Source organism: Centruroides vittatus, unplaced genomic scaffold, assembly GCF_030686945.1.
Source record: "Centruroides vittatus isolate TY-2023 unplaced genomic scaffold, ASM3068694v2 contig_18, whole genome shotgun sequence".
NCBI classification, from domain to species: Eukaryota; Metazoa; Arthropoda; class Arachnida; order Scorpiones; family Buthidae; genus Centruroides; species Centruroides vittatus.
Window position 1 is genome coordinate 5,891,161 of NW_027121101.1, and position 22,973 is coordinate 5,914,133.

At 31.9% G+C, this 22,973-nt stretch overlaps 2 protein-coding genes across 2 annotated transcripts in view; one reads left to right on the forward strand and one right to left on the reverse strand.

Annotated features, from left to right (window-relative positions):
• The first annotated feature begins 12,566 nt into the window (after positions 1-12,566).
• Positions 12,567-22,973, forward strand: part of LOC136969617 (constitutive coactivator of peroxisome proliferator-activated receptor gamma-like) — a 41,410-nt gene continuing 31,003 nt past the window's right edge. Inside the window, exon 1 of the mRNA XM_067263859.1 lies at positions 12,567-12,653. The gene's annotated coding sequence lies outside the window, so the exon portion shown is untranslated. The remainder of the gene's footprint in view (positions 12,654-22,973) is intronic.
• Positions 16,672-18,055, reverse strand: LOC136969725 (putative glutathione-specific gamma-glutamylcyclotransferase 2). The gene is made up of 3 exons (XM_067264005.1): positions 17,622-18,055; positions 17,506-17,541; positions 16,672-17,428 (listed from the first exon to the last, which is right to left on the reverse strand). Exons 1-3 carry the CDS (start codon positions 17,763-17,765, stop codon positions 16,907-16,909), a joined length of 702 nt encoding a protein of 233 aa, XP_067120106.1. The 5' UTR covers positions 17,766-18,055; the 3' UTR covers positions 16,672-16,906.

Consider the following 22,973-nt stretch of genomic DNA (forward strand, 5'->3'; position numbering starts at 1 on the left):
GGGAAACAGTTCACTTTTTTCCCGAAATCCCGGGACAAGCAAAAGACCAGGAAATGAGAAACCCTAATCGATGCTATAAAATTTTGGTGAGTAAAGGTCTTGGGGTGAGGAAACAGAAGAGGAACGCATCTCGAGTAGGGTCGGATTTGACGATTTAACTCGTTTTTAGCATTTACAATTTTTGATCAACTTCATTCCTATCCTCAAAATTAAGCGTTTTGCCATTTTATAATAAAAATATGAAAAGTTTTTAAAATATGACAGATGGCGTCACTAAAATTTTAAATGCCGGGAAAGTTGAACAACTCGTTGCTGCAGTTTTTGATTAATTGATAATCTTGTAATCGCCACATCGATTAATTGGTCTGATTCAATATCGATAATACAGAAGGACTAAACGGAACAAAAAAACTGGTATACACGATCCGTTATTTACCATACAAAACCTACTTAACCTCATACCGTGAAAGGATTTTTTAACGAGAAGCACTAATTGATTTATTGTATATTAAATAAAATTAGAAATAGTTAATGTCTGCTTACCGGGAAAAGATATTAAAAATGTATTAATAATCGATTTTTATTCCTTATCGAAGTTAAAAAATACTCGGTTAAGTCATTATAATCACGAGCTTGGGTGATCTGAGGCAAGCTGTATCCGCTGATTACGCGAAATCTGTCATCAGGTATCTTCGTCATGCGTACGAATAATACACAGTATATAGTTAAGAACATACAAATTCTGTATCTTACACTATCTCGTAATTTTTTGAACAGAAGTAATCCATCAAAATACTATTTTTAGATGACAGCTTACGATAAAACTAGCACAAAACATTTCAAAACGGAAGAAGAATCACGCACCGTGAAAATTTTCGAAAGTAACTAATATTACAAAAAATTTAAAGATTATCATCCACGAAGTTGTCACTTTTATATTTTATTGGGAAAATGTGTAGATATTTAAGCGTTTTTTAAATATATTATCCAATAATGCAACAAAATGCTGAATTTTCGATTCTTAAAGCTGATTTCTCTTAATGTTTTCTGAATTGAAGAATTCGTTAGTCATTTGAAGCTCGGGGTGATTATTTTGAAAAATATTAAATAAATTACTTTATATTCTAACACATTTTAAGCTTTTTTGAGCCACTCCCGGAATTTTAACGCATCTTGTATTTAGTTTTCTTTATTTACATTTAGCGATACGTGTATCGTATGAAACACGCGTGTTCTTAAAAGAGATGATTCTAACAGGAGCTGAGTGAATAAAACCACTGAACATTCTCCCCTCGCCAACGGGCTAGCCTCCTGGAGGCCTCCGGGTTTTCTTTACCTGTCTAACACTTAGAGAGAATTTTCCCATAAAAGATCTCGGAGAGATCTTAGTAGCTCGCGTTGCCTTATAACAGCTCTGCAACCAGTGGCACAATGCCTCCAAGAGGAGGATAAGCAGAGTTTATGGTAAGCACGTAAATATGGTAATTACATGTTGGTTCAAAAGGGACAATGATTTGCCTATTACATATTTATTGCCATTGACGTTTGTAACAGATGAAATTTCTAACAGGCATTTCAAATTTTTACCTTTGCAGTCATATTTCACAGAATACGTACACGTGTCACAATCGCCATCTCAATTTTTGTGAAGAGACAAGTATATGATGTCTCTGCCGCGTACACTTACGATCACGGAGTCGAGACCCCGATCATGTGCTTTTCGTTCTAAGACTGCGTGATACTTTGTCCGGGTGATTCCCAGGTTGTTGAGAAATAAGAAAATGGATTATAGACTAATTTCAAATATTTTTATATTATCAGAAGAAAAATAGAACGGTAAATCAGTTTTTGTGTGTGTGTACCTTGTAACTCCTATAGTTTTTGTATACTTGTGGTGCAGCACGGAATTCGGAGAAGAACCTAGGTGAGGAAAGGTTGCGGAGCATTACCTTATATCATCAGTCTAATCCAATGCTGTAGTAAAGCAATTTATTCTTTCCTTTACAGATGTTTTCTGCAGATATTCGTGTTTCTTATTATTACCCTTTCCTCCCTGCCAGCAATAAGAAAGCCTCTTTCAGGCCAACAATGGGGCTCAACATATCTGTGATAGATTACCCCAGATTCGATACGAGTTAAGCTTGCCAACAGCTAAAGAGTAAAAATTCTAGGAGTAAAAAATTCCGGGAGATTTGAAAATTTTCACTCTCGGCAATATGGAAATTCTGTTGCCAATTCTTTAGTGTTTTAATATATACCCAAAAGAGAATTTAAAATTATTTTTAAATTCTCTTTTGAAGTCGGAGAATTTGAAAAGTTTTGCCAATTTCTGGCGAATCCGGGAGAATTGGCAACTCTATTCCGGGTCTCTCTGAGCGGTAGACCGACGACTTAACTTCCTCGACCGTCTCAAAAAGAGGATAAATATACAGTAAAGCCGGTTACACACTACCTGAACGTTTGAATGACAGGACTCAGTCTTCTTTTTTCATTCACACGTTCAGGTATACCAGGCAAGGCAAGTAAGGTTCAGGTGTACAGTACCTGTCAGGTATACCGGTATGTGTGTACCCGGCTTAAAAGTTCTTATTTCCTGGATTCTCGAACAGCTGTGCGCCCCACACTTTGAGATATCCTAATTTAACAATAAGAATGTTTTTTTTTAATGTATTTTCGGTTAATGTTACCTTAGGATCCAAGATGGCGACGGGGGAAATTTTCCCCTACGTTGGAGACTGCGACGGGTAAAAAAATTTCTTCCCTACAGTCGAGACGTCGACGACGTGGGGATTTTTTTTCCTTCTTTCGGTTTCTACCATGCGTTCGACGTGGCCGAGTTTCCTGTAACCTCGAAACGGAGACGGTAATGTATATTTGCGACGGTAGAGGGAGCTTTTTCGTAACGTAGTGCGAGAGTTAAATCGGCGGGAAATACGTAGGGGTGTTACGAACGAATATGCAAATGCATAATCTACGACGTGATTTCTGTTCCTTTCTGGGAAATTTTATGCAAATCGACTAGTTTCCCGTTGGAATCGTTTACTGCAGTGTTGCGACGAATTGCGTATTGGAATAATTGCTGTTTTTTTTTCTCGTTACGATATTTCATTTTTTTCCTCCCCACCTCCCCGCGTTTAGTTTATTGCCAATTGTTCGATAATGAGTAGTTTTTGCCGATTTGAGTTTCATCGACGAATTTTGGTCGAGTTGCACCACCCGTGATTTCTACAAGTTAATGGAAGACGACTTTTTGGAGTTAGGTTTCCCTCCCCGTATCGATAACTTCACATATAGTCATTTTGGGGGGCCTATATCTCGCGAAGGCGCGCTCGTACACCCATGGTTCATTAGACTTTTTTTATTCCTATCAGTATGCTCTACAGCTCTGTTAAAGTCCCAACCGCGTCATTCGGGCCTAGAATTGTACCGTAGTAATAAATCGAACGGAGGTAAACGCCAATCGACCAATAAAAGAGCATCCGAATCGAAATAACAGGGAAGAAAAGAGCTGCACCAAGGGAATAGGAAGGTATCGAGGCTGGCAAAACCGAAAAAAGAATGGATCGGAAAGGAAAAAAAAGTAGGAAGAAGTAGGCAACCACCATCGAAAAGTGAGTAAAAAAATTCTTTCTTTTTTTTTTTGGTTATTTCGGTTAACGTCCGCGGAGTCTGCAGAGAAATTCAAGATGGCGGCCGGAAACGCGGCCATCTTGAATCGAGGGAAAAATTTTTTCCCCGTCGCAGTCTCCAACGTAGGGGAAAATTTCCCCCGTCGCCATCTTGGATCCTAGGGTAACATTTCTATAAATTATAAATTTTCAATAATTTTTATTGTATATATTCGCACTTACGCTGGCTGATTATAACTCAGATGCCTTGGCTAATAACAGTCGTTAAATACACTATATTGAAATTGATATAGGCCCTATTTTACATGGAATAAGTAATATCATTAATGTATTTCAACAAAATCCAAAGTTCTCTGGATATTACGATACTTAAGCTGTATAATAATAATGCTTCACCTGTAATTATTATAACTTGATTTGAATATAAAGTTTAAAGTTTGAGTTTAACTATAAAATCACACTATATTTAGTCAACTGCAAATTATCGAATTCTATTTTGGTTTTTTATGTTTTTAATTCGTGTTTGACAAAATTTATTTATTTATGCATACGCTAAACTGTTTTCAGTGTATACATTGAACATTGCAGTTTTTTCTATTCAATCTGAATTATTTACTTATTTATTGAATTTTGTTTTTTACGTTTTGCAAACGTGAGAAACAACTTTTCAAGTTTTACTGTTATTATTGTTGTTCCCTCCAGAGATCAGTGAAAACGATTTCGTTGCAGCATTGCGCCAGAATACGAATTTTCGGAACAGCTTGTTATAAGATTCCCGTTATTTCAATGTAAGAACACACTGTGATCGAAATATAGCGTAACGAAGTACAGTACATACGTTGCATAAAAGAACGCTTCCGTGGTGTTAACTGAAATGATAATGGCACCATGTTCATCTGATGTTACCTTACTAAACTGCCAATCTATAAAGCAAAATAAATCAGCCAACTTGTATTGAACAGTAGAATGTTTGCTGTCCAACAATTGTACTAGTGTTATCATAACCAAATCATAAAAAAACTGAGGATTCCTAAGGGAAGTTTTGATTTAAAAAAAAAGGATATAAATATTTATTCTTCATTACGAACATTTACAATATTGCTTTTTGTTCTTATCTTTTTTTATATATGTACTTATACAGTACTTATGAAAAGCCACGGCAGAAATGTAACGTTCAGCGACATGTCCGGAGAAAAGACATATGAAAACACTAACTAAACGACTGAAAATCATTGTCAGATTTTAATTTAAAAAAATAAATGCAATACAGTCGTCTTCTCCTTTTCAATTTAATATTTCTGACATATAGATGCCATACAATATGTGTCAGTTGCAACATTTTATTTATTCGTGATACAACAATGAAACATGAATTGCTTTTTCGAAGGAATTAGCTATCGCATAATGATTTTCGTCATTACCCCGTACTACATCAAAAGCAAATATTTAATTTTTTAAGAAAATGATCTTTATTGGTGATAATTGATTAGCATAAACACATTCTTTGACGATGCTCACTTTTTATTCTGGATTTGTAAAAATAATAAAACAAAATTCACATTGTATTACACACATGCAAGTATTTACTTTTCCGGTAGTTTCTGTTGAAATTTTACCATAAAAGTTGTGAATTTCATGAAGAACAGTATAAAATACTTTTTCGCAACATTTTGCGAAGGTGATCATAAAGGTTTTATTCATCTACACGTGGGCGATCTACCGAGGGGGAAATGCCTCCCGGGAAGTCTTTTATGATAAACTGGTCCCTATTTGTTACTAACGTGAAGAAAACCCAGAAAACTCCTTGTGGCCAGCCCGTTGGCGAGGAGCGAACTTATGACCAGTGTTAAGTGGTTTTATCCACTCAGCCACTTGTGGAGTAATGTCATTTGACCAAAAGAAAGAAGTTATCTTGTATTATAAGATCTTTTCAATTTTAATTCTTTTCACCCTGTGGGTACTAAGAAGACTTTTTCCATGCTCATTTGGATTCGTCCAGGACCACAGTTCGGACGGTTAGGTGTGAATGACGGGATTTGACATATTCGGGACAGACCGCCTATGAAAAATTCCTGTTTTTTCGATCACCCAGATTCTCGAGTGATAGACTGACGCCTCAATCGCCACGAAAATCCACCCGTCATGTATTAACTATTACATTTACATTTATATATACCGGTATATATATGGTCAGACGGTCAAATGGCTGAGGCGATTAAGACATCAGCCCAAATCTGAGCCACCATCCTAGAAATTTTTCATGGACAGTCTATGCCGGTTATGTCGGGCCCCGTCTCTCACCGCCAGGACGTTCCTCTGTGGAATGGAAAAGACCCTCTTAATGTCAATGGAATGAAAAGAAACAAAAACGAAAAATATATTTGGTCGACATACGTCTTTCAATGAATTAAACTCTAAAAAACTTTAAATACTATAACACCTCACAAATATTCAATACAATAATATCATTTTAGAATGGAATGTGACTGTTACTGGCGTAACCAGGGAGGAGCCTAGCGAGCCCGCCTTCGTAATGAAAAAGTTAATAAAAATGCTAAATATAGGTAAAATAATTTAATTGTAAAGTTAAAATCGAAAATTTATTGATGTATAGTGATTCAACCGGAGCCCGTTTACTTCAGATCTGGTTACGCGACTGATAACGGTACCCGGTCAGAATTTTCCGTTTTGTCAGGTTGTTTTATAGAAGGTTATGTTTTTATTAATCTCTTTAGAGAGTTTTGAAGAAACAGTGTTGTATTATCACACCGCCACAATGTACGCTACAATCTTAATTGACAAAGGAGGGAAAACACTGTAGCTCCGGTAATCGAGAAGTTGATTGCGATCTAGCTAGTTACAGCATTACTTAGTTACAATTTAGTCGTTCTTATGCCGAAATATTCCGCTTTACTCGGTTATGTTACGCCAAAGTACTTTCCATTTTCGCGTTACACAGGTTTCCGGCTTTTTAATAGCATTTTACAAAGAAATTTGTTCGGTTCTGAGATTTATTTTCCGTTTCGTAGAGGGTCCGTTTTTATTCTATTTATAAAAATATTAATATTCAACTTTGGAAAATAGAGACTGCATTCGAGACTTGTAACTTTCTTTTTCTTGATTTTGTTCTTTTAAATGTTGCATTTCAAATTGTTTTTCTGGTGAATTTATTCATTATTTTTTGACAAAATTCCTGTCAGTCTAATTCATAAATGAGTCGACTTCATTCCATTCAATATTGAAATGCATTTTCTGTCGGATGAATTAAAATACCACATAATCAATACATTATTGTTCGAATTCCATTAATAATATCGCAGAAAAATGTAACTACACTAAAAGTGTTATTCTGCAAGAAACTGGAATGTACAGTACATCCAGGAATTAGAATTTCATTTCTAATCAATCTTATTATGAATAACTTTCAGTGGTGCCCTGTCTTTTTTGCTAAATAAAACTTCTCGTCATTAATAGCTTTATATCTTTAGAAATAAAGGAAACTACTTGGAATTATTAGTTTTTAAGCCTTAAATTGTCGCATGTTTGTCTAATATCTCGTATGAGATGTATGTATTATTTTATTGGATTACAAAATTAAGAACAATTGTAAAACTAGATAAGCAATTAAAATAATTAAGTTTATATCTATGTATATATTTAACACCTAAATAGGGGCTAGTTTTCCCTATTTACTCTTAGTGGCGTTAACAATTTCTTCCTCAAACCATGTCGATTTGTATTGCGATTTAAAACTTTTGAATATGTATTTTAGATAATTAAATTCATATTTTAATTGTGATTAATTAAAATAACAAAATTAGTCGTTATTTTACAATATTTAATATTTGCTATAACTTTCGATATGAAATAGCCCGAAAAACTTAACTTAGTAAATGGAAGTATCAACAGATGGCGGGCGAAATGGATTGATGTAAGCATTATTCTTTACATAATTTAACCTACAAAAGCTATTGTTGTTTTGCTGATTTTATTAAACTAGTTGCCATTATATGATGAGAAATATCTAAAGTCGCTTTTATATAATTAATGAGGGTCTAAGGAAAATCAATAAAGGAATTACATCATTATTATTAACTCCTCCCTTTTGAGACCAGCGTCTGGAAGGTTTCCCACGGCTGCTGTCATCTATATTATTATTATACAAAGTAATCGTTGCAATTAATTCAGTTAAAGACAAGTCAAACTGGAAACTTGTCTCCCTCGAGACAACTTTTTCTTATAACTTTTATACGTTCGACATCCTGTGTGTGCCATTTTAGATACTCTTTTGACAATTAAAAAAGTCTCGATCCGATTTACAATATTACCAAGTGGCATCCGTGTTTAAACATTTAATAAATTAAAACTATTAGAATTTAATCCAATGGAGATCGACAATCGAAATTAACCAAGTGTGACGGTCACAGGTAAATTTGCGGACACTTTTGCCCTTATAATTGACATAATTATCTTTCTCGGAACCTTGAACTTTTTCTGTGTGTAGATTATGAAAATGGAATATTTCATGCAAATATTCTGCACGGTGAATATCTTTTCATTGGCAGCACGAATCCTTTTTATTACCCGGATTTATTATACATCTTAGATCATTTGAACTTCATAAATTTGTCCTTAGATCATTCACCATAAAAATGTTATTTATTATGGAACATAAAAGGAAAAAAAAATAGTTTCGCTGTATTAATATCGTGATTCGGGTGGGGGGAATGCGGAAAAAGTTAATTTAATTGCTGTTAGAGTATTCTATTGTCCGGGAGAAATATTCTTGTGAGAATAAATTTACTCGAGGTATTATTTTTAAAATGTGTAGAATCTCAAAGAACTTCCTTCACACAGGTTTGTTATTTTTCCTAATTAACAGTTCCTTTTTACGAGAATGCCTTAAGCTAAAAGTATCTAAGACGATCGAAGGGGAAAGAAGAAAATCATCATTTTCCAGTATGGAATTCCTTCCAAGTGTCCGTCACCGGTAATAACTGAGGTCAAAAGGGACAGTCTAGTGTATTTTCTATCCTCCAGGCTAATTTTGACTACTGTTTACGATCGATTAAATTGCTTGACTTAAAACTGTTTATTCACACGATTAATCATCACTCTTTACATACTCTAATTGCTATTGATTTGCTGCATCGGTTTATGTGTGAGCTACCTATACGAAATGGTCACATGTTTAATTTATTCTAGATATTGTCTTTCTGAAATTAACACAGTTAAGAGCAACTCGAGAGAACAATCGGCAAAAAAAAAAAAAAAAAAAAAAAGGCCGAGAGATGTTATCACCAATAATTATTCCTTTTGATTAATCGTATTTTCCAGTTATAAGGCCCATTCCGGTCATTGCTTCTGCATGGAGTTCCTCAGATAAGATTAGATCAAGTAAATTGTTCGTGAGGAAATTCGGTAAGGAAGCAACGTAGAAGAATTACTAATCAAGACATCCTCACGTTGATTAAATATCTCGCATTAATCAACTTCCTAAATAAACTATTAAATGTTTTTTCACTCGACTTTTATTTAATTTCTAACAACTATTACAAACATTAAGCGATAAATTATATTTAATTCTATTCATCGTGCATTCGTATTTTTTAAGAAGATAACGAATAAAAGTAAATATGGCTTCTCGTTATGTGTATGTAATTAGTAAAAAGTATCGGATGAGTTTAAAAAGAATGTAAAGCTATCTCTTGCCTCCTATTGTCTATATAAATACAAACAGTAAAGAAGCGAACCATCATTTCCATCTAGATACAAACAATGATTAAATCTAGTTGTTGCATTACATATATAATCATTTTTACGTGTCAAATAAAAAATTATACGGGCTTATTGTACAGTACATAAAGGTTTTACTCTCATTAATTTAAACATTTTAACTCGTTTAAAAATGGACTAATTGACTAAAATGAACATGTAGCTCATCAATTTTCCAACTAGTTTAAGCATTATCAAAATATCAAGACTTAATGGGATATCGATAAAGATTTAATCGGGATATTGCACGTAAAATTCTTTAAAACAAATTCATTTTTAAATTTTACTCCACGGAAATAACGCCTGTATAAATCTTAAATGGAAGATATTTAAGTTTATAAATTTGACAACCTTTATTATAAAATAGCTACGTTTTAAGATTGCGGGTTAACGATAATTGCATAATTATACATTTAATATTCATTAAGACTTACTCCATATAATTACATAGATATGAATGATATCAAACATTTATCTGTTTGTCGTATTGGCATATTACACATCGTTAAAATAATCTTAAATCGATCTTATGTAAGGTGATGCGATGATTTTTGAATCGAATGTTCATAAATTAATATGTTCCGACGTATTTAACTAAGTTTACCAACATTTCTTTTTGGATCATTGGTGTGGATGCTCAATCGAATATTCTGAATTTTCAGTATTTCGGTCGTGATATACGTAAATAAATATATAATTTATAGGCATAAACACGTTTAATCTGCATCACGAGACTAAAATGTAAACGATGCGAATTAAGTTATATGTGAACAATTTGCAATAAGTAAAGTATAATTGATGGCACTAAATGAGAATGTCAACATTAATACTAATACACATGCCTTAGGGTTTCGGAACAATTAAATTTGTTGCTGGTTAATTATAATTAATTTGCTTCTTGCATATAGTAAAAATGACCATGCCGTTCGTGTACAACTCCATTCTCCCACGTCTGATATCCTTTCGCATGATAATAACAATTGTTTTTTTGGTGTAAAAAAACTGCAATAATTAAAAATATACCTAAAGTTTATTTTAATAAATGGTTTTGTGTTATCCCGAGTTCTCACGATTTTTAAGCAAATATTTTTCTCTAATTAAGTAGAGGAGGGAGGCGGAAAGAATGGTAAAAAATAAAGCATTTGTTTCGTCAAAATGTCTCCAAATGGTCGTTAAAACACAATTGGTTTTTTCGCTTCGGACAGAGTTGCTCTTCACAATGGAGCCAGTTTTTTTCCACTTCATTATGTAAATTGCCTTTATTGTAGAAATTTCGTTGGAGTAATAATTGCTACCCATCACGTCAAACGATGGAATGAAGTTGATAAAAGTGTTGTAATGATCAGTGAATGTTATGTATGTTAGTTTTAATGATGCTAACTGCCATTGCTTTTGTCGTTAAGTGGTTTTAATGAATAAGTCTATAAATCTTTTAGCTTCGTGTGGCACATGGTGGCCAGTTGTTTGTGCTGCCATCTGTCGCGCATAATCGTACCCATAATTGAAGATTTGTCACCTTACTCCATTGAGTCGAACACAATGGAGAAGAAAATTGTATGAATTATGAATTGATGTTTATCTGAAGAAATCTATCGTGAGCGGTAATTTCTTTCTTTCCCCCTATGTTTTCCATTTAATTATTCGATTGTTAATTATGTATACGTTAAAGGCAAAGTTAATTTTTCTTATTTTTTCGCTTCGAGTTTCTTTTTAGTACAGTACTTTGAATCAATGTCTATAATGTTTTTGTTAAAATTATAAATAGGAATTTTGTCATTGAGAAATTGTAATCTTTAACACGCTAGTTATAAGAAATTACAAAAAAAGGGGGAGGGGGAAGACGATAATTGTAAGACACGAGGAAAATTATGAATGGATAGAATGAAACTTACAAGTTCGTTCTTAATAACCTCTATAATACTTCAAGGAGAATTTAACAAATAATGATAAAATAGATAGATTGTATTAGTAAATATTTTAAAAACAATTATTAAAAATTGATTCTTCTATTTACAACATTGAGGAAATAGCCTACACCGTTCTTAAATAATGTAATAAATCATAAATCAAAGTGTTAATATAGATACGTTGTAAAATATATTAAAGTAATTACAATAATAATAATTATTATTCACAAACGGATGGTCAGATTCTGCACGTCGTACAGTTTACAAACTTAAGGAATTAAGCTGTAAAGTTAGTTTCTGTTAAAAAAATTAAACAAATAATAAATTAAGCAACAATTTATTATAATTTGTAATTATAAAAAGCTTTTATTTTATTAAACGGTTAATTAAACTATATTATATATAAATCAGTCGCGAGGCCCTAATATGAGGCCCCCTCGCAACGTAATATTATTTTCCTGTTTTCTTGAATTGTTTCATTATGCAACCATACCTAAGCTGTAATTACTAAGCTGATATTTTATTATTATTATTATTATTATTATTTAAATACAGAGATTACAATTTAAATGAACAGATATTTGTGTTCATTAGTGATATTTATGCGTAAATATTTGCAGAATTTCATTAGCTAAGCGTATTATAATAGAGGCTAATTCATTATGTTACAGCTTGCTAAGTAAATTTTAGTAAATTAATCGTTTTTCTCTTTAAATCGATGATTGATGGTAGTAAATTCCGAAGACGGTATTTTTATCGATAAAGTGAAATATTGAGTTACTTCATCTTTCATTGAGATCAGGTAGACATGGATACGACACATTTTTCTTTCCCTGCAAACTTTCATTTCTGTCCATAGGTAAATAATTGAATAGTCTTCTATATTTGATATAAAAAGCACATTTATAATCAGTAGATTTTCATTTTTTTAATGATAAAGGTAATTAATGCTATATGAAAGATAAATGTAGTTGATTTTTTAAAATTTATTTCTGTATTAGAAATTATTAAAATTTTTGACAATATTCTTTAAATAATACTTTTATGGTATTAGAGACATTTTTCGTGGAATGTGCATTTATAGAGGATATTGTTTTAAAGTACAGCCTTTTAAAATTTTCAGTTTCTCAATAGCATTTAAAGTTTTTTTTTTTTCTGAAGAAAATAAAGTAAAATAAAATACTGGTTATAACTATTGCTACAATAAAAACCTTTCAACCTTTATTACAGAAATAAAAGCTCGATTACGTTTAAGTTACGAAAGACAAATTAATAAGATAAAGGATTGACACTGATACCGATTTAAATAATCTTTAAATTCTTGTCTATCCGATAATTCAAGGTAATTTTAAACAAGCGATAATTGGATTAAGATAAATTTTTAAGACCCGATCTTATCCAAAATCAACTCTGAAAATAATCTTTTTAAAGCTATATATAGAGTCTTATTTTAATGTTCACTTAGAATTTTTCTATTCGCAAAGTATTTTGCCATAAAAGTCTCAAGAACATTCGTGACTTTTTTTTTAACCAGAATTAATACGACATGAAACTGGCAACCGATAAAGTAGGAAACATTTGCTGTCACGCAATCGAATTTACATCAACTAATAATGCACATTAACTATTTACTTTTAAAAGTGGGACAGATAAAACATATGAGAGAGTGATCCAGTTCAATCTGGTAGACCTTGCCTTTAGCAATTTTTCGTTATGTGACGTCGATTTAATAAAAATAAATAAATAAATTAGAAACTTTATATACTGATGGAATCGATCACTTACCGATAAGTAACCATTTGGGAATGTTTTTATAAATTAATGTGAACCGTATAAATTATGACTCAAGGTTATACAACGTAAAAGTTTCCTTTTCGTGATATATAATTCCGACGACACCTACTTATCCATTAACAATTTCTACATTAACTTTTTAAACGGTGTACGTGATGATAATTTAAATTAATCTAAATGATAAATAACAGTAGATTATCAAATATATTTTTTTAACGATCTCATACATGGGCGCCGACTCTAAGGAGTCGGAACCCGTTCAGCCCCAATAATATTTTAAGTGGCCTTCCAAAACTTTGGTGGTCTGGCACCACTTAAAGTTGGCGCCTATTCGCTCATAAGTAAATTACATTAATTTTTTTTTGTGAAAAATGTTAAACTGAATTGACGGAGTAAATAGATTATATCAAGGTGCAACTAGACTCCCGCAATGAGGGGTGCCATAGAGAACTGGGAGCCTCGAGCTGCTTGAATGTTTTTAAATATTAATATTTTATAAGTATATACATTATTTGAAAGTATTTCTTCTATGATAAAGCTTTATCGTGCAATATGAAAAAAGTTTATTGAAAATATAATGATTTCCATTCTTTTTTTTAATTGATGGGGACCATTGAATCTTTTTGCATGATGTCCTCAGAATTATAGTTATGTATTAATTTTGCTTAAGGGAAAAGTTTTACGTAACACACACTTTTTATCTGAAGCTAGAATATTTTGGTAATCATGGATTATTAGGAATTTGTAAAATTAGAAATAATGTAAAGGATTGCAGGATTGATGGATAAGGCATTGCAACATAAGGGTAATCTGCAAAGAGAGATTGCTTTCCGGGAGAACTTTCTATTGAAAACTAACCCCTATTTAGCTTTTAGACACGTGAAGAAAATCCGGAAAACTCCACGTGGCCAGCCCGTTTGTCAGGCGCGAACACGCGACCAAGTGTTCAATGGTTTTATCCACTCGGTAAATGGTGGGCACGGATATGATGTTCCGAGTATAATTATTTTCACGGAATTTTAGATTTTTTTTAACTTGGAAATATAAATTTTTCCTCATTTTTATACATTTAAAACTTATTTGTATGCAGTATCATTTTCTAAATAGTAATACATACAAGTTCTTATTTAATTATATTTTTTTATCAAAAATTTTAATTAATCTTAATAAAAATAATAATCATTTTTATGAACTTGTACCGAAAATATTTACAGCAAAATTAGCAAGATGAATTCATAGAATAATATCAAAAAAATATTTTCGCGTAGTTCGATGTATTTTGACGAAATTAACGTCATTAATCTGAAATGTGATTTGTTAGAATTATGAATATATTTATGAAACATAATTATGCTTAATTACGTTAATATTTGTGACGTAATTTCGCGAGCTCATTTACATATGTACGTCTTTAATTGTTTATCAACATGCACGACATTGGTTTTTGAGTGTATATTTTGAATGTATCGTTTTTTTTGTGACGTATTTAATCGTTGATATACGACACACTGCGTCATAGCGTCAAAACCACGGCGGTTTGTGTTACATACCAAATAATTGATTGCAAATGACGTCACTTTAGTTGGCCTACGTAATCTTCAAAAACATGTTTCAAATGAGTTTAACGTCTTTGATGGTCATTTAATGTTTTCTTATACCATTTCGAATGGCTAAACAGTTCTAAGCAATTAATCTTTTAAAAAATAGTATTCGCCAATTAAAATTACGTCACACTCGCAATTAATCAGTAGAACTGTAATGCACAAAGGTCACGGTCAGAATTATTAATGTCATCGTTAATCTGCGGAATTATAATGAAAAATTTATGTTAATTAAAATTTACATAAAAAATTCAGAAAAATCCTAAGAATTAATTAGATTTTATTTCCTAATCACCATCACACTGTATGATCTATATCAGTGATGTCAGATTCAAATAAGAGTAATTGCAAAAAGATTTTATTATGACATTATATAATACAAATAATTAAAAAGAACGAGCAATTATTTATTGTGACATCGTCACAATGCAGAGCTGAAATTTTTAATTTAAAACATATGCTCTCCATCTCAAATTAGCAGTGTCTTGCCCCTGTACTGTACATCGTACTTTCCTTTAACAATAGAGTCGTGCCCATCATCTATCTAACACCTTTCGGGGAAAGTTTTGAATTGAAATAACGTGACTTCTGATTTTCATCAGACGTTTGTATATAGTTAATCGATGCCTCCTGCCCCTAAGGTATCCATATCTGGTCTCGGATTACATCTATCTAATTTTATTCTCGAGATTAAAGAAAGACAGACGGACGGACGACAGTGGGATATATAGATCTACAATTTTTTTCAAATTGCAGCCCAACAAATGGAGTGGCTTGGGCTTTTAAAAACGTTTAGTTTCGCATTTAATGATAGCTTGAAATAAATTCGGCACAGAAATATGCTTCGATTTAAATAAATATGCAAATCATATATGGTATTTTAGTAGTAATAATAATATTTGAATACGTAAGGATAGAATCCGAACCATCGATTCTCTCTTGGCTACGCCATATATACGAGTACGAATGTAGAATACTGTATAGGCATAATATTACTGGATTTCTGTTGCTGCATCTGTGACAGCAATTAATATTTGGCTTTTAACTTTGAGAACAAGACAAATTTTAGTATTTTCAACTACTGACGATTTCGTTCATTTTGTTTAACAAAGAAATTTTTGTTTCCGTATTGAATTGTGCTAGAAATCAATCAATTTAAATCCTAGTTTTTCTAATTTAACGTAAATATTGAATGGATTACGGATGCTTTTTTCTAAATTAAAAATTTTGCTTTAAACAATTTTAAAAAAATTTAAACAAAATTTATTAGAATTTTTCTAATTTTTTGGAGTGACACAAAAATTTCTCCGCGTGCCAAATTTGGCACGAATGCCGTTGACTTGACATATCATGCGTGGGCAACTCTTCTGTGATAAAGGGCCATATGACACTTTGATGCGAGGTCTGGCAGAAGCACTAAAAACATTGGCAGTAGCGTAACCAGGGAATGGCCCTGGGACCCGAGCATCCTCCTTACCTTTATAAATAAATTAAGAAAAAAGGTTAAATAAGTACAAGAAAAACATTGAATGTGATAAACATACTTAGCCTTATGACTTACTTATTTTAAATTATTTATGACAGATATATTTAAGAATCTTGATGGCATGCGGGACATAGAAAAAGTCACAGAGGACCGCAGGTTGCCCATGCCTAGTCTATATGAATTTCGGCCATTTTGGATCATTGAAAATTAAATAAAATATAATTTTAAAAAATTTAAATTTAGTGTTTTAGAGTTCTTAATATATTTTAATTTCGAAAAAATTATTTAAAACTTTATGGTAGGGGTCCTTAGCTATTTCTGCTGCTATTTATAATTCCAAACGGAATAAAAATCAGTAGTCATTCAATCTTAGGGGAAAGTAGAAGGTTCCGTGATTAAAGGTTATTAAAATTAATTCTCATTTAAACATTTTTTTAAAAAAATTGTCATTCGAGAAGATTAGTAACCCGAAGAACATCTTCAAATTACAAAAAGAAAAAAATTTATTTGCAATTATAATACACAAAAAGGTAATTCAAGAACGAATGGTACCCTTATCCGGCTGACAAAGCCGAGATGCATATTCATCATTTAAAACGCGTTACCAAATGGAAGACGTGATTCGTAGTAGAATAAGAAAACATATACAATTTTCTCTTAGGAACTTCACCAATAAATTACAAAATCAGTCCACGTGATATTGAGATAACAAACTCAAATGTTGAGGCAACGTAACTTCCTGGATGGAACTAGTGAAGAGAAATCGGTCCTACTAGACGTAGATGGTTCTGTAACGTTCTCTTGCCTAGGAGCATAATCGTCGCTGAATACGTCCCAATCACCCATCAGACTCTTAAGTGGAATGTTTTCTTCCTTTAATCGATCTTTAACTAACATTTCCAATGTAAACAAATGATCGTCCCAATATTCCGGAACATTTTCTCTCATAAAATGAGCCAATCTCATTAAATATTCGGCATTATGTCCACAGTTGCCAATAGAAGTAGCTATATCTGTAGCTAATTGAGGTAGAGATGTTGGTCCGATATACAGCCTGTTGTTATCGCGAGCAATATATAGCAAAACTGGAATCGTGTCTTCTTTCCGATCACGTGGTTGAAACTTCACAAAAGTAGCACTGTATCCTCCCAATTTACCTTCGCGATTTTCTAAATAAGCTAACGAACTGTTACTATCTTCGTTTTCTAGTAGAAAGGCTCGACCCCACGTTATACCCTAGAATGCAATTAAATTCTATTTAGCTTAAATCAAGTGTTTTAAAAATTAATAAATAAAAATTACTTTCTACTTACCGAACAATCTTCTATTAATGTAGCTACTCTTCCAGGCTAGATTTAAGAAATAAATAAATAAAATTTAGTTTTAAAAATCAACGTATACTAAAAAAAGAGAGAGAGAGAGAACTTACCTTATCCGGTGTGCCTCGATGAACGTCATTTCCTTGCCAAAATCGCCTGCTATATCCACAGACATATCCAATTTTACTATCACGATATGCAAATCCAGGATTCCAACAAAGGGATCCATATCCAAACACCCACAACCCGTTCATTATTAAAACGTTATTTTACCGTACAGACCGTCAGCCTAGAAAGTGTGTATAAAAGGAAGATCCTAACACGACACGTGTTTCCTTCCCTTACGAATCGAACGATCCACCAATCACGAGAGGCTATTCCCATGACGTGAGAGTAAACGAGAAACTCGCGCATTTACTCGTATGATGCAATATTTGACGTTGCTTGCAACTACACATCTCTACCAAGTATATAGGTTACAAGAAATATTTTCACTCAATTGACATAATAAGGTTAAATTATGATTCGCATAAAAATAAATTATGTTAATGATGAAATCTCTTGTTTAAATCTTTATTGATAAGACGCTACTCGATTGTAAAAAAAGCACGTGCTTTTATTTTTTCGTAAACACGTGCTTTCAGATTAACGAACGATTAATGTATCCTTTGAACTCAATTATCATCATTTGATTGATTTCTTCCACTCTTTAGCTTAAAAATGAATAGATTATTATTAATAAAACATGCTTTAGAGAATGTTAATATTTTCATCAGTGCCATTTCGATTTAGCTAATTTCATAGCATTCATAAATTTAAGTGTAAAATTTAATTTTTATCAAAATTTAATGAAAAAAAGGAGGAAAGAAAGAGGTATAGGTTGGAACCTTGACCTTATTTAAACAGGTAAAAAGAGAACATCAAACAGGTGCTTCGTCTTCATTTTACGAGCAATGATCGATCATTATAGTTACTTTTATACCATTTTATGTCAACTGATTCGTTGATAAATTTACAATTTGAGGTACTTTCACTGATATTTAGTAATTATAAAATCATTTCATTATTACTAAACACATTTTTTAAACCATCTGTTTTATTGTTCTGGCTATAACAACTGGCAAATATTTCAAAAACAAAAGCATGCTTTTCAAAATATGCTTCTGCTTATTCATGCTATTTTCAAATTTTTTAAATAAAAGTGGTAAATTCGAAACTGATCTTTAGTTAAATTAGGATATTGGCGAAAGGTTACAATTTAAAGATCTAAAATCGTCTAAGTATTTGTAAAAAAAAGAAAGAAAAAATCATTCTGTTAACAGAAGGTCTTCTCAAGGTGAAAATAACGTCACAATTGACATTAGACTTTATTGTTAATTGCGCTAACAATAAGTGACGTCACAGAATTCAGCACAGTAAAGACCAAATATTAAATTAAACTATTCGAGTAGATTTTTTTTTTAAACATCGGTTATAATAGTCAAGGATAATGTTCTCTAGCAGTGATTAAGAAAAAAACTATTTTGGATCATTACCAAATTTGTAAAGGTTTCGTTCTAAAAGTCAGCCAAATAATAACTTGAAAACTATTGACACCAAAAGAATTTATTATAAAAACGAAATGGATAATTACCACAATGTTTTCAATTTTTCACAGCAATTAATAAGTCGATAATGGAAATAATAAATATCCAGCTATTTCTAAAAATATAATAGGATAATTGTATTTAGTTATCTATATATAATTAAAAACATATTTTAAAGAAAATTATTAAATTAACGTTAATTTGAATTATATTGTTATTTAAATAAAACTGAAGAAATGCAATAATTAAATTAAAATCTCCGGTTTAAAGACAAAAAGCTGTGCGCAAATTTCGCGTAGATTAATTGTTTTTAACATCTGTTTCTTTTGTATATGCTTTATGAATTGTCTGTAAAGTATTTAACTTAAAGGCTTAATTAAGATGGTCAATTAGCGTATCCAACAGAAGGGAGGGAGAAAAAATATTAGACCAGTTTCTAATTATTTTTAAACTAATTTTTTGGTTTTCGAACAAGTCTGAATTTCTGTTCCACATTCTGATTTTGAACTCATTGCTTACAATCACTCAAAAAATATTAAACTGAAAATGCGATTTATTTTTTAAATAAAATTAAATCAAGTGTTTAATAATAATCCTGAATGATGATGATGATAATAAATAATTAAATCACAATTTGGATTAGAAAAAATGAAAGCTTACAAATTATTGAATTGTCATTTATCGGAGAGCGATACTTCGTGACTTGCAGTTACGAAAAAAGAAATGAAAATCGATGACAGGCGAGATTAAAATATGGATGACATTTATCCATAACATTATAAAGTGTATGGATGTTAAGGTATATTATCATCATATTTTTATTCGATTTGTTAGCTCTTAATCGTGTTTTTATTAAATTCCAGTTGAAATAATATTGTAATAATTACAAAATAATAATTTAATGTAAGTAAACAATAATTAGGTTCTAGAATAAAAATAGGTATTTAGTGTTTATAGTATAATGTTTATTTATAAAGAAGATTCATTTAAAAAGGATAGATAAACAATGCAGGATTTATTGTGACGGGAGTAAATCCTATACAGGACGGAAAAAAAACCTTGAAAGAACTGCCGTAGAGTCTAAAGCCAAATTTATTATATGCTGTAGGCAGTAATGCTAACATTAGTATGTAATTATTTGTTACAGGTGTTTAAAATCATTGCTTTTTATACTTAGATGAAAATTACAAGCGAAATCTCATTTAAGTGTCATTTCACTTCTTATGTAACTCTTATCTAAATCTTAAAATCTGATTTGTTATGTCTGCATTACGACTAGATTTATGACACGAAATTGTTATCGATAACTATTTTAACCATTCACAATTGACCACTATGTACTGTACGTCTAAGTTATTCAATAGAAGAAACTTGCTGTGGTATTGTTTACGAATGGCATTGTTCGATATCTCGCATTTCTATCGATTACTTTGATATTAGGCACGTTTTAATTGCCTAAGATTATTGTTCTCTTCCAAACAATTTACGTGTGTTCTCTAGAATCGTATCGGGAACGTTTTATTATTAATTAATTATTCATTTTAAGGTGGCCAGTTTTTGATTATCTTATTGAATTCGTTATTGTAACTTAGATGCATTTCCCCATATGATTTCATACGAATATAGTAAATTATTAGTTTATCTATTTTAATCGTTTACTAAGAAGATCAGAGAATATTTAGAAAATCGATCTGTGTTAAATATTTTATATTAAATCTAACAAAGATTAATAACCATTATACGTAAAAGCTAACAATTGTTAATCCTAAAAATCTCGTTAACAGTTCCCAAACGATTAAATATTTAAATAGGACGGACAAACTATTCAGTCCGTCCTAAAACAAGAAAGGTTTAAAGCAGCGCACGGAAATTTTTTTCAAAGTTCTATTTTAAAAATTTATAAATTAATTTTCAGAAACACCATATTTAAATAGCTAATATAAGGAAGTATTAAGACCACGAAGACGTAAATTATATAAACAACGATTTCGAAACATAAGTCAATCTATTTGCAATCGATAATATGAAATTTCATTAATAAGATAGAACTCGAAATGCTACGGACGTAATATTCACCTTTCATTTATTCGATTTCTCCAGCAGGTCTATATAAAAGTTTTTTATAAAGAAGTGATTTAGAAAATAGTTTCTCGGTACTTAGGATATTACGTGATTATTTTACTTATTCGTATCCGTCAGAACTTTCTATTCAGCGGAATTAATCACGATACAGACATTAGTTCTCACGATCTCTGTCTTTTTTCCTCAATCGCTAAAGCTTCTTTCATTCGAACTTTCTCATCACCTCTCTCTCATCGGACACACATTATTAGTTTTGTTTCACGGAATGCACTGAAAATAGTATTATATGTTCTATCCCAAGTCGATAGAATATATTTCACTTAGAGATTCATCTCAAATTGTAAGCCGTTTATCCGGTATGACGAGACGGAGTAGCCTATATTGTGGTAATTACGGATATTTCTGCAATACTATCATTAGCGCCATCTATTGTATATTTACTGTATTAAAATCTAGAACACGTATCTTTAGAGAGACAGGAAACGTTCCAGAATTACAAGAATTTTTCCCGGAATTAAATCAATTATCCGGTACCATATTTAAAGATAGCAATTCAAAGAAATACCATTCGGAGTAAATAATTAAAACTTTTAAAAAGCTTTAATTCTAAAACGATATACGCCCCTATAGAGGAACTAGTGTGAATCGTGATCGAATAGTATCTCTATTGTCCTCGTTTTTGGAACAATTAAAAATAGAAAAATCACTTTACATAAAATAGAATTTAGAGGGTTAATTAAAAACCAAGCAAAAATAAAAGAATTTTCAATCAGGAACACGGTTGATGATTCGTCCCATTTCTTATCACCGCCTTGTTCTTTCATGTGAAACATTACCTCATATAGTGGATGATGATGATGATGAGAGAGTGCAAAGACCTGCAGGTGTCAAGACTTCTGTAAACCTTGTCCCTTTATTTATAAAAAAAAAAAATATTTACAAGCGTGTTTACGGAAACTTTGATAAGTTTCCTCTATTTACCTTTTATAAAATTCATAAGCGTTAATTAGAAAAGGCGAACTTTTCCAGCAGACACGATAAGGGTTGATAAAATTAGCTTTCCCAAGTGTTCTTGCCAACGTAAGATCGATTCTGTTTGAGGATACGCCCAAGATTGAAGTCAAATGACTATCACGTGATAATTTTTGATAATCGCATCGTCTCTCTTAAATCGTTAATGTCAGTTATTACAGATTTCGTGACGGGGTGGATTTCTCCCTTTATGAAATCCGGCAATAGATGGCAGCACCACAAAAGTCGATTTATAGGGATAGTTTTTGGTTTGTGGAAGGGCGTGTCTCGTAGGAGAGAAGATTAAGACGGATTTCGGGTAATTTTCTTTCGAATCAATTTTCTATGTACAGGATTTGTTCTATTGTACTCGGAACATATTATTTAGGATGGACGGGATTGTTTATTCCCGACGGAAAGGTCCGATTTGTTTCCTTCGAGCGAGTCATAAAAACAGATTTAAAGCCTCCCTTGCGATGTCCTGCAACAAAACTCTTAATAGAGTTGTAAAGTCATTTAGCTAATGATGTTATTCGTTTAAGGAGATAATCGGTATTTTAAAGAATGATGCCCGTAAAACAATTTCGGGACCTTTTAGGGCCCGGTCGGAAGCTGTAATTTTTCCTGTGAATTGAGTCCCGAGTCGGACAGTAATTAAAATAGAAAGGAAAGTTTATTTCCGTTTGGTATAATCGACCCTGTTAAGTTAAAAGTGTCAACAATAAACAGGACAGAGTTAGAGCGGGGTCCTTGTAACCACGAGTTGTGGAGCGAGTTTGTTAT